At 35.9% G+C, this 13,719-nt stretch overlaps 1 protein-coding gene and 1 pseudogene across 1 annotated transcript in view; both read right to left on the reverse strand.

The window, feature by feature from the left end:
- Nucleotides 1-1,328: 1,328 nt before the first annotated feature.
- LOC149566862 (G-type lectin S-receptor-like serine/threonine-protein kinase At2g19130 pseudogene) lies at nucleotides 1,329-2,434 on the reverse strand (annotated as a pseudogene).
- Nucleotides 2,435-2,545: 111 nt separating this feature from the next.
- Nucleotides 2,546-13,719, reverse strand: part of LOC149566863 (S-locus glycoprotein family protein) — a 65,835-nt gene continuing 54,661 nt past the window's right edge. Inside the window, exons 2-3 of the mRNA XM_089816546.1 lie at nucleotides 2,919-3,208; nucleotides 2,546-2,798 (exon numbers count right to left, since the gene is read on the reverse strand). Coding sequence (XP_089672672.1) covers nucleotides 2,546-2,798; nucleotides 2,919-3,208 — 543 coding nt within the window. The remainder of the gene's footprint in view (nucleotides 2,799-2,918; nucleotides 3,209-13,719) is intronic.

Raw genomic sequence — 13,719 nt, forward strand, 5'->3', positions numbered from 1 at the left:
TTGAGATTCGTCAATATTTTATACAAAAGAATTATGATTTGAAAACAATGGCCAATATTAATCATATTTAGAATAAAAAATAAAGAGATTCGCCAATAGAAATAATTTTATTTTTTCAAAATAATGGAAGATTCACCAATATTTTATATCTTTTTTTGGAGGCAACTTTGTTAAAGTTTACCCTAGTGCCTATACTCATAGTGCACCCCAAAAAATCGTAACTTCATTAGAAGTTTTTAAAATTTTGATTTATCCCACTCGCCTTAATTTTCAAAAAAAAAAAGAAGGGAATTGTTCAAGTTAATTTCCCTACATAAGTAGCAAAAGTTACTTTTTTTGGTAGTCAAAATATGACAAAAAGAATCAATATATAACCTACTATAGATAGATATAGAGAAATGGAGGGAGGTACCCATATGCATCAATAGACATATTTCTTAAAGTGTTGTTTTGTTTATTTAAAAGTTTATATATATATTCTTAAAATTATTTTCAAGTGAGAGATTTGGTTTATTTTGCTTAATTGAGAGTTGTTTTATTATATATTTAAATAGAATATGTTCTAGCATTATTTACATATTTTAATTTTTGTAATTTATAGATAGAATAGAAAGAAATAAGGATAAACTTTTTATTATTTTTAAGCAAAGATTTAATAATAGTTGGTTAAGATTTAATACATAAAAGATCATATATATAAGTTGTATCAATATTAATACTGAGTAGAATATATTTTCATTTACTATTCAGTTTATGTAATGAGAAAGTGATGGGAGAACATGTATCCCTCATATCTATTGGCTATACTTGCACTCTGCCTAGGTGCAAGCGCTACTATGTTTGTATAGAATATGTTTTAACATTATTTACATATTTTAATCATAGTAATGTATAGACATATGAAAAAATAAATAAGAATAAACTTTACTATTATTTTCAAATCATCAAATTTTTTAATTACTTAAGATTTAGTACATAAAAGATTATATGTATATGTATATATAGGTATATGTATATATATATATATATATATATATATATATATATATATATATATATATATGTATGTATGTATACATACATATACATATATGTATACATACATATACATATATGTATTAGTCTTTCATAGATATAGGACAAATATAAAAGAGTAACATACATATATTTATTGACTAATTAGAATTAATTTTCCCTCTTAACCAATGTTCAATATTAAATTCTTAAGTAGGTGTAACGTTTTTACCACCATAAGTTTGATTTTACCTGTTAACTAATGTTAAGCTTAACCTCTTAACCAGCAGGAACATGGTAGTAAGCTTAATTTCTCAACAGCTAGCAACATTGCTATCACTATAGTTGTTTGTATGGCTTTGGTTTGCTGACCTATCCATATGTGCTAAGCTTAGAATCTGCGGTGTTTGAGGCTCCATCTTCCCTTCCAGAATCTGCAACACTTGCCTCATACTTGGCCTCACTTCCTCGTCCTCCTGAATACATAACAATGCCACAATGCATGCTCTTCTTGCTACCTCCATGTTTACTTCCTCTAGTACAACACCCTCCTCCACGATATTCATCATATTCCCCTGCTGTACTTGAGTTGCAACCCATGTAGGAAAATAGAGCTTACTTGAACCTGGCACGGATAAGTCCAGATTTCTCCCACGAGAAATGATTTACAAAAGAGTTATACCAAAACTATAGACGTCTACCTTGGGAGTGATAGGAGTACCGGCTATCCACTCTGGGGCCAAGTATCCTCTCATTCCTTTTGTAGTCATCAGCACGCGGCTCAAATCTCTACCCATCAGCTTCGCTAACCCGAAATCGGCTAATTTGGGTGACATATTACCGTCCAGCAGGATGTTCTTGGGCTTCACATCACTGTGAATGATGTAGCCTCTGCATTCTTCGTGTAGGTAGAGTAACCCTCTTGCAGTGCCTAGCACGATCTCAAATCGGGTCATCCAGTCGAGCACCTTCCCCTCACTGATCTTGGAATTACTAGTGAACAACAGGGAATTCAGAGAGCCATTGGGCACGTAATCATCTACTTGATCAGTAACCGTTTCGATCCTTGTACACAATACTCTCTAAGCCTCATCCAATTGACATGCATGTTTCTGAGGGAACTGATTTCTGCTCGGAATCGCTTCTCATCTTGTCTTGAACACTCCATCTTTTTCAGGGTCACAAGCGTACCGTCTGGTAGAGATCCTTTGAACACAGATCCAGATCCTCCGCTCCCCAGCTCAGACCTGAAATTCCTTGTCGCAATTTTCAGCTCCTTGTAAGTAAATATTCTTAGAAAAGAGTCCGAGGAATCCGCACGCCTATCCATTGATTGTAGCTGGTGCCTCCGCCAAATGAAAATTGAAAAGATACCCAGGACAACGACGAGTGCACCGACGATCCAAAGCACTAGGCCCATAATACTTCTGCTTTTGCTTTTCCTGGAAAGTTGAGAGGGACCTACTCTAATGAAGACATTTGTATTCCTTCTCGATGACGTAGAGTTGTGCAGGTTGAGAAAATCTTCGAACTAGATTTGGCAGGGGCCTGAAGGCGGATCGAAAGAAAACGCGGTGCACGAGCAGTTACGGAGACATGCTTTCTGGCAATCTGTCTTTGTGTAGGCAGCATACAAAAGAGTGTAATCATCAGGAAATGTTATGCCAAGATAATTGAATCGGTCAGCGCTGCAGTTTAACCTGCTCTTCCGAACACATCCACTGGATGCACAATCTTGTGAAACCCAGGCATGGTTGTCTCTGGGTTTGAAGCCTTCCGCGCAGCTGCAGGACTAGAGATTTTTAGAGTCGCAGGTTGCGTAGGCACCGCAGGCACCATAAACGTCGCATCCATCTCTGGGGACAGACCAGAACATGCTCCAACCGTCCCTTACAAATGCTTACTGTCGCCCTTGTCTGAACTTTCTCACGACAAAACGTTCTCGGACTTTGAAACTAGGAACCAATATGTAAGTGAAATACAAACCAAAGACGTCGCTTTCAATGCTGATATTGAACATACGCTTGTCTGTAATTTCTGGCATTCCGCTGAAAATTGTGTCGTCCGAAAGCCCGGTCGTCCAATACTGTTCGGAATTGTTCCACTTGAGCACAAATTGTTTGGCCCCTGAAGGATCCCTCTGTAGGGAAAATAGTCCGGGAGCAGGATCCGTTGAGATCTTCCAGGAGATTAGCTTTTGATGTGATGCAGGAGCATCCAGAGGTATAAGGGCAAATCTATGTCACCAAAAAAAAAAGTATTTAGATTTAGTTTCTATTTCATGTGTTTTCATTTTTGGACACCCATTTGGGTCAAATAAAGGTTCCAACTCTCACAGTTCAACTATCAATGTGCTAGAAAATCTTGAAAAAATAGGAGCATGCAATTTGGCCATCATTTTGGTGACTTAGAAGGTGTGAATTGGCCAGATGAATGTAATTGTGATTTAGAGCATTCCAGAAAAAGAATTAGGTCAAAAGGCTCCACGGTTTGAAAGTTATTGCAGTTTTTCGAGTTTTGGAGACCTCCTAAGAATGCTTCAAAGTCAGGTTAGGGGCATTAAATGATCTCGAAAATGGCCAAAAATTGGGAGACGAACAAAGATGGTCCATAAGGCTATAGAGTGCTTCGAGAGCTTTTCGAAAATGTAAACGGTTCGTCAATCGGAGCTACGGTTCAAAACTTATGCCTCCCGAAAGTTCGGTTATCGTTTCTGGATTTTTCTAGATTTGCACCAACTTCTAACGCAGCTTCTGGAACCTTCTATTTTGTTGGTGGATGCCTACTAGCACTTTCTAGAATGTACTCCTAGTCCTTAACCCTCTGGGGTCTATTTAAGGAGATTTATGGCATTGTAAAAGACAGTTCGGAGTGGAGTTTGAGAGGAGGTACTGAAAGGAGAAATTATCTCCAGATTTATGCTATTGTAAGCCCTTAAGGCATGTTTTGAAGTTTATTTTCTCTGTACTGTTTGTACTAGCTTATTTTCTCAGTTAATATATTTTCCCCTTTCTGTTGTGTCCATTTTGTTCTTGGGGTTGTATTATTTTGTTCTTGAGTTGTGTCCCCATCAAGTGGTATCAGAGTCGATTTTCCTAAGTGTGTAGATAGAGCGTCGACTATGAGGCAGTTTGCACCAGGACTGTGTGGTTGTGGGTTCGAGTTAGAAGATGCCTCCACGAAGAGAGTGTGGTTGAAGGGCCAGAGCTATTAATCCTGAGGAGGTTAGAGTCCTCCAAAGGCAGGTACAAGCATTGCAAGAGGAGCTCCGTAGCGGAGCAAATGTTGCCGCTAGTGACGACAGTGAGGATAAAAATGAAGAAGAAGTTATGGGACTAGAGGGGCAATTTGACAGAGAAGTTCTGAATCATGTAGAGGAAAGGCTTTTTAGGGCCATTACTAAGTTTGGGAAAAGACCCACAATTGAAGTGGGTGTATTTTCAGGAAATCTGAAACCAGATGAGTTGATCGATTGGATCAATGAACTGGAAGAATACTTTGAGTATGAGGATATCAGGGACCCAGATAGGGTTAAGTTTGCAAAGGCCAAAATGAAAGGCCATGCCAAAATCTAGTGGCAAGAGGTTCAATTGGAAAGAAATAGAAGAGGAAAGGAGAAGATCACAAGATGGGATCGCATGGTGGACAAATTGAAGAAGCAATTCATTCCTGTGGACTACGAGCTTGATTTGTTTAAGAAGATGCATGGGTTAAAGCAAGCAAGAAGATCAATCCAAGAATATACAGAGGAGTTTTACTGACTCTTGATTAGAGCAGGGCATGCAGAAGCAAATAAGGAGAAGGTTGTTCGTTATATCAGTGGGTTGCGACCTAGCATCTAGGAGGAATTAAGTATGGTAAGAATGACCAGCGTTGAAGAGGCATACTAGTTTTCCCTATGAGTTGAAGAGAAGCTGAATAAAAGGTTTGAAGGAAGACAAAGAAGGCGTGGTCAAGGAGGAAGGGGAAGCGGTAGATCATCTGGAGGCCGCAATGAAAATCAAAAGAAAAATGAAGATGTGGGTACTAGTAGGAACCAGAGGAATGAGTGTTTCAACCGCTCCCATGATCAAGACTTTGGAAATTAGAGAGGAAGAGGTAGAGGACATGGACAAGGAAGAGGAGGCTTTCGTGGTACCTGTTTCCATTGCAATGAAGAAGGTCATCGTGCCTTTGAATGCCCTCAATGATAAGGAAGGACAAATAGGAGAGCTGAGGGCCAAGCTAGGGTTGCTCATGTGGATGAGGATGCACAATCATCACATTCAGAGGATGCAGAAAGAGGAGAGACCTTGGTAAATGAAAGAGTCCTACTAAGTGGTGAGATTGAACCAGGACAATAGAGGAGTTTGTTCCGTACCAGATGCAAGTGTGAGGATAAATTTTGTGACATGATCATTGATGGTGGTAGCACTGATAGCTTGGTATCAGAAGAGATGGTTTCTAAGCTAAAGCTCAAGATGTAGAAACATCCCCAGCCCTATCAGATTGCTTGGGTAAAAGATGATCATAAGGTCCTGGTAAGTGAACAATGTTTAGTAAAATTCAAAATTGGGAGTTACCATGATGAAGTTCTCTGTGATGTTATTTTGATGGACGTTTACCATCTATTGTTGGGTAGACCATGGCAGTTTGATAGACATGTAGTGCATGATGGACATGCAGTGCATGATGGACATGCAAACACACTCTCTGATAAAGGATGGAGTTCAGCAGAAATTGAAGCCCATGAAAAAGGAAGGAGAAAAGGTATGTAGCAGTGCTAGGATTTTTCTTGTTGATGGAAGGAAGTTTTTAGATGGCTTGAAACATCAGCATATGTGCTATGCTTTGATTCCTAAGAAAGATAAAGAAGGTAGTAGTGAAATAACACTTGAAGTTTCAGATTTACTAGGGGAGTTTGGAGATATTATCTCTGATAATGTTCCAGATGGATTGCCACCAATAAGGCAAATCAGTCATCAGATAGATCTGATTCCAAGAGCTAGTTTTCCTAACAAGGCTGCTCATAGGATGACTCCTACTGAAACAGAGGAGCTAAATAAACAGGTTCAGGAGCTATTGAGGAAGGGCCTGATTCGAGAGAGCCTGTGTCCATGTGCAGTACCTGTAGTACTCGCACCAAAGAAGGATGGAGAGTGGAGGACGTGTACAGATTCTTGAGCTATAAATAGGATCACCATCAAGTACCAGTTTCTTTTGCCAAGGATGGATGATCTTATGGACTGCTTGAGTGGAGCTCAGTACTTCACAAAGATAGATCTAAAGAGTGGTTATCACCAGATATGGACTCGAGAAGGAGATGACTGGAAAACAACCTTCAAGACCAAAGAGGGTCTTTATGATTGGTTAGTCATGCCCTTTGGATTGACGAACGCCCCAAGCACCTTCATGCGGCTCATGAATGAGGTACTTAAGAAGTTCTTGGGAAAATTTGTTATTGTTTATTTGGATGATATTTTAATTTTCAGCAAGACTTTGGAAGAACATTTATTGCATATTCGTAGTGTCCTTGAAAGGCTAAGGGAAGAGAAACTGTTAATTAATCTAAAGAAGTGTATCTTTGCAAAAAGGGAGTTAGTCTATTTGAGGTTTGTTATATCACATGAAGGTCTCAAAATGGATCTAGAGAAGGTAAAAGCCATCTTCGAATGGCCTACTCCAAGGTCTGCTACTGAGGTAAGATCATTTCATGGTCTGGTTAGTTTTTACAGGAAGTTTATGAAGAATTTCAGTGGCATATGTGCACCCCTAACTGATACAATAAGAGGGGATAGAAAAGAGTTCAAATGGACTGTAGCAGCTGTGAGAAGTTTTGAATTGCTGAAGAAGAAGGTGATAGAACAGCCTGTGTTGGCACTTCCAGATTTTAGAAAAGTGTTCCAGGTGGATTGTGATGCTAGTGGCAGCGCTATTGGGGTTGTATTAAGCCAAGAAGGTAAGCCTATTGCATATTTTAGTGAAAAATTAAATGATGCAAAGAAGAAGTATTCTGTTTATGATCAAGAGTTCTATGCAATAGTTCAGACCTTAAAGAAATGGAGGCATTATTTATTGCCAAAGGAATTTGTTTTGTATACTTATCATTAGGCATTACAGTACCTAAATAGCCAAGGTAAATTGAATCAGAGGCATATGAAGTGGGTAGAGATCTTGCAGAGTTATACATTTGTGTTGAAGCATAGAAGTGGAAAATCTAACAAGGTTGCAGATGCACTGAGTAGGAGACAGTTGTTCCTTACAGTAATGCAAGTTGAAGTAGTTGGGTTTGATGAACTCAAGAATTTGTACCCCGAGGATCCTGATTTTGTTGAAGCATGGAAAGCTTGTAAAGAACCTGTTGCTGTAGATAGAACCAAGTGGTTAGACTATTTGATTCAGGATGGCATGTTGTTCAAGGGTAGTCAATTGTGCATTCCAATGAGTTCCATGAGGGAAAATCTTATTAAGGAGAAACACAGTGGAGGGACGGCAGGACATTTTGGTTGAGATAAGACCAATTCCATTCTTAAAGAACATTATTTTTGGCCTCAAATTTCACAGGATGTGAAGAAGTTTGTACAAAGTTGCCAGGTTTGTCAAGTTGCTAAGGTGTTTAGTCACAATACTGGCCTATATCAGCCATTGCCTATTCCATCAAGGCCATGGGAGGACATAAGTATGGATTTTGTTCTTGGATTGCCAAAGACACAAAGGGGTAATGACTCAGTATTCGTGGTGGTTGATAGGTTCTCCAAAATGGCACATTTCATTCCATGCCACAAAACTCATGATGTTGTCCATATTGCAGACTTGTTTTTCAAAGAGGTGGTAAGACTACATGGTCTTCTAAGAAGCATAGTTTTTGACAGAGATACTAAATTTGTTGGGTATTTCTGGAGGACATTGTGGAAAAAGTTAAGAACCGACTTGAAATTTAGTTCCACGCATCACCCACAAATTGATGGCCAAATAGAAGTGGTAAACAAAAGTCTGGGCAATTTGCTGAGATGTTTAGTTGGAGATAAGCCCAAGGGATGGGATTTGATTCTACCACAGGAAGAGTTTGCTTATAATAACTCTATAAATAGGAGTACTGAAAAATCACCATTCCAAATTGTATATGGGAGTAGCCCAAGGACTGCACCAGAGCTGAGGAAGATAGAACAAGGGGAGAGGACAAGTGCTGAAGCTGAGAAATTTGCTGAACATATCAGGCGTTTACATGAGGAGGTTCAAGCACACATTACCAAGATGAATCAAGAGTATAAAGCTAGGGCTGATCAAAGGAGAAGACATAAGGAATTCCAAGTAGGATATTTAGTCATGGTGCACTTACGAAAAGAAAGATTTCCAGCTGGTACTTACAACAAGCTGAAAATGAAGAAATTTGGCCCCTGCAAAATTCTGAAGAAACGTGACTCAGGAAATGCATATGAGGTGGAGTTGCCAGATGGTATTCACATTTCTCCCATTTTCAACATTGCAGATTTAACAGAGTATCATGATGATGGTGCAGATGAGGAGCTCGTGTTAGAGCCATGTCCAATTTCCGCTTCTAAGGAGGAGGAGATAGAAGACATCCTAGATCATCGTGTGGGTAGGAGTACCAGAAACAGGCAGTATGAAGAGTATTTGGTCAAATGGAAAGGACGATCGATCGAGGACTCAACTTGGATTTTAGCAGCTGAGGTTTCCCATTTGAGATTTCCTCTACCATTCATAAAGTGACAAGGTCACTTTTCAATCTACCTTGGGTGTTTGATGCAGGAGCATCCAGAGGTATAAGGGCAATCCTGTGTCACCCAAAAAAAAAATGTACTTAGACTTAGTTTCTGTTTCATGTGTTTTCATTTTTGGACACCCATTTGGGTCAAATAAAGGTTCCAACTCTCACAGTTCAACTATCAGTGTGCTAGAAAATTCTGAAAAAATAGGAGCATGCAATTTGGCCATCATTTTGGTGACCTAGAAGGTGTGAATTGGCTAGATGAATGTAATTGTGATTTAGAGCATTCTAGAAAAAGAATTAGGTCAAAAGGCCCCACGGTTTGAAAGTTATTGTAGTTTTTTGAGTTTTGGAGACCTCCTAAGAATGCTTCAAAGTCAGGTTAGGGGCATTAAATGACCTCAAAAAAGGCTGAAAAATGGGGGACGAGAAAAGCTGGTCCATAGGGCTATAGAGCACTTTGAGAGCTTTTAAAAAATGTAAACGGTTCGTCAATCGGGGCTACGGTTCAAAAGTTATGCCGCCCGAAAGTTCGGTTACCATTTTTGGATTCTTCTAGATTTGCACCGACTTCTAACGCAGCTTCTGGAACCTTCTATTTGGTTGGTGGATACCTACTAGCACTTTCTAGAATGTACTCCTAGTCCTTAACCCTCTGGGGTCTATTTAAGGAGATTTCTGGCATTGTAAAAGGCAGTTCAGAGTGGAGTTTGAGTGGAGGTACTGAAAGGAGAAATTATCTTCAGATTTATGCTATTGTAAGCCCTTAGGGCATGTTTTGATGTTTATTTTCTCTGTACTGTTTATACTAGCTTATTTTCTCAGTTAATATATTTTTCCCTTTCTGTTGTGTCCATTCTGTTCTTGGGTTGTGTCCCCATCATGATGTCCACTGAACCTCATTCGTATCTGCAGGATTCTCGAAACTCTACCAAACATTACTAGATACATTTCCTACGCTGGTCAACATTAAGAAATTTCCATAATCTAACAGCATAGCCCAGGATGCCTTGTTTGTTGTGTGGACTAACAAAATAGATGCGCCACCTTGTGCATCGAACAGTACCAATCTGCCATCTTTTGACAACTTCAAAATGTCTGGCTATTTTCTGGTGGGAGTCTCCCTATTGGCCACCCAAACATATGCCCTCTCTGGAATTTGGTCATACCAGATGCTAATATTCTAGTTGGTTCCATTAGGACCAAAGAATGCCAACTCAAATGTACCATTCTTTGAAATTATTGTCTGGTTTCCAGTGAGAGAGGCACCCAAAAAAGTAGTATCTCCCACACCACTAGTACTCTTGAGCTGAATAAATAGGACAACTGCAAAACACCAAGCATAAGCATATATTTCCCATTGATGAAGCCCCTCCACCATTAGGATTTTTCAAGGAAATTTTCTATGATGGACATTCACTAGAAAGAGAAGAGGCCATTAAATCTAATGGCTCCCTAACAATATTTAAGCCCCAAAAATACTTGTGTGCCGAAGGGTTCATGGAGATGGTAAGGGCTTGTTTGTTTGTCAGCATAGGAATAGAAAATTAGAATGGAGAATTAGAGTAGGAATAGAAATGTTGAATGGAAATGGAAAAGAACAATCCCATTCTTGTTTGGTTAACTTAGTATTTTATTGGGAATATGTTACTCCTTTGTTTGGTTGTACAAAAATGGAATAGGAATAAGGTGAAGTTTTGTATTTAAAAAAAAATAGATATAATAAAAAAAATGTTTAAAAAATAATAATAATAAATCAATTTTTTTAAATAAAAAAATCAAACAAAAAATTAATCAAAAAATTAATATTTTTAATTTTTAAATTTAAAAAAATAAATTAACCAAATTTATTTTAAAAAAGAAAATCAGATTGGGAATATGAATGGCCCATTGCAATAAAAACTATTTTTTGGAATGGACATATGCTCATTTTAGGGGCAAAATTGGAATATGTTTACCTATTCCCTATTCTAATTTAGGGTACCAAATGGAGAAAACATTTCCAATTCCTATTTTCCTATTCCTATTCTAGTAAACAAACGAGCCCTAAATTATGTTGTCAGTGATATTTTCTTCTTGTGTTTCATGTCAAGGGGTTCACAGACTCGGTGTACAATGGACCCTTCTGGTTAAAGTACTTGCAATGTAGGAAAAAAGGTTAATATCGACTTCCTTGTATCGATATTTCTATTCTATTCTAACATTATTACAATAGTTAATATCGACTTGATATTTTTATCTTAGGCATTTGTACAATGTGTATCTTATTTGGTGAAATGATTAGAGAGAAGATACTATGAATTAGGCAATACTATGTATATTTTTGTTAGCATCTTAATGCCAGCTAATTTCTCTATAGGAGATGCACAATGGATAGTAGTTAAATCCTCAACTAAAACACTAAAACATAATATATAAGGGAAATTCAAAAAAAAAAAAAAGTTGTGTTCCTCTTGATAAGAAATATGTTTCTTATCATTTTAATTTGCTTCACTAAGCAATGTGAATTTTTTTGCATTTTTTTTTTTGCATTTTTTAAAGTCATTTTGTCTAAGTGACATATATTAGTGAAAGGTGCAAAATTTAGTAAGATTATCATAAGCATTCATTATTGTTCCTGATAGCCCCCAACCCTAATTCATTATTATTTTCTACTAAGAAAAACTATTGTTGCATTTGTAGATTTCTAAGGTTCGATTTTTAATATTATTTATTATATAATAAATTTAGTTTTTTGATTGGCTAGAGACAATTTTCTTGGGGATGTATCAAATTAAAATAGAAAAAAAATAGGCTTGTTAGAATGTATTTAATATTTTTGGAACTCTAGAGAGGCTTGTTAGAATATAATTAATCTTTTAAGAGATTGTGAGAATGTAGTAGTGATAATCAATTTTATGTGGGAAGCTTTATGTTGGAGGTAGAAGCAAATTTGACATTGCCTAGTGGAGATAGTGATGACAATAACTGTCACGTGGCATTGATTCACATATTTGCATTAAAAAGTTAAAATTATCTCTACTGTTATATTTTCTAAATTTGTATAAGTAATAGGTGCTAACTTTGGAATAGTATTTTTATTAATTTTGTTTTGTTGGTTTACATTTCAATATTTATTTTATAGAAGAAAATAATTTATAGATAAATATATTTTTATAATTATTATTTGAACCTTATAATGATCATTTTAGAATTTTAAAAGAAACTATTTTATTTCATTGTCATTAAATTAAAAATAAATTACTAAAACACAATATACCTTCAAATATTACAATAACCATTCTATAGCTCATAGGAAAAAAAATCATCATCATCCAAATTTAAAACTTTTATCTAAATTTTTCATATACTAATGTATTCAATATTTTATACAAATACTAGAAATTGTAAATTCTAAAGTAAAATTTTGCATCTTTAATATATTTATTATTTAAATAAAAGTATGAAGAGAAGTGTTTTGTTGGAGATCCAATTCAATTTGACAGTTATTTAAGTTTGAATGTATTTATTTACATAGAATTGAATTGACATTTTTTTAAATTGATGAGATTAATGATAGCTTACTTAACTATTATGTTTGATATTGATTTTCCTAAATTTTGAATAGATCAAAATATTCATATATTTGATGTGTTTTGATTTTAATACTAGTTGAGGGCTTTAATGTGTTCTACACACTTGAAGGATGGCCAAAATATTTTGCTTGAATATAAATTCTTGCGCCAACTATTTTATCTTTCTTCTTTAAAGTTTGCACTAGGCAAGGAATCAAGCTCTATCAGAGCTCTTGTTCCTTAAAGTTGGTAGTTATAGAATTCTTTAATTTAATTCTTTTACATGTTGTGTTTTAATAATATATTAAAAATTATATGTTTATCAAGTATGAATACATTAGGTTGGAATTTTGGGAGATTTAAATAAATTGAATTTTTTTAAATTTATAATATAAAAAATAGATTTAATAATCTTTATATAATTTATTTTTGTTACTAATACTTTTATTATTAATTATAATAAAAATATTAAGGATCAATTTGGTTACAAGATCTCACATCTTTTACTCTTGCATCTATCCCAAGAAACAATACATATAATAGAGTTTGATGTACAATTACATCTTAGACAAACAAAAACATAGTATAGAAAATCATTAAGCAAAAAAGGAAATCCCCTAAGCACTATGACATCTTGAACCAAGAAGCCCATGGCATGGGGCCAAATGCCAATATGAGTCTCAATCCATCATGAATGATATGGTTTTATGGGTTGGACATCCAAATCTCTTATGGTAGAGTTGATGGGGGATGGAGCAATGCTTATATAACAATATTGGAGGTGATACCAAAAGAAAAATTTGCAATAGGAGCTACTTGAGTTGAGACCATGTTGGGAGAAGAAACATCAAGAGTTTTCTTAAATTTCTTGATTTCTTCAATATACCTATTCAAGGTATAGTCAAAACCAAACTCGGTCTTATCTTTCATTAAAAACATATGATATTTCTTTCTTGAAAGTGGACGCACATTCATTGAGACTTTTAGGAGCTTGTACTCCATGACCAATAAAATCACATGGTAACTTGAACCAAGATATTATGGTGAATGAGTCTCTACAAAGACTCAATAAGAATCGTAGTTCTACCTATAAATATATCCTCATCTACTTTTCCAAATAAGCCAAACAATGAGATAAGGAGAGTAGAACCAGGTTTTATTAATATATATATATATATCTAAGTGGTATACCACTTTTTCGCCGAAAAAAATAAAATAAAAAATTTCTAGATTTATTGATTTCTTCTAAATATATAGAAATAGTGTGTAGAACATATTATTACCTTCCAAAGTGATACCCAATAAATTCCATATTTCTTTAGCAAAGGAGCATTCAAAATATATATGCTGCACTGATTCAGGGATATGACAATAGGAACAAATATTAGGATTCACATTGGGTTTAGAAAAAGGGACTGTATGAAACAAGAGTTTCTTAATAAA

The sequence above is a fragment of the Cupressus sempervirens genome, chromosome 3, assembly GCF_028749045.1.
Source record: "Cupressus sempervirens isolate cs-2001-9-10 chromosome 3, ASM2874904v1, whole genome shotgun sequence".
Taxonomy (NCBI): domain Eukaryota; kingdom Viridiplantae; phylum Streptophyta; class Pinopsida; order Cupressales; family Cupressaceae; genus Cupressus; species Cupressus sempervirens.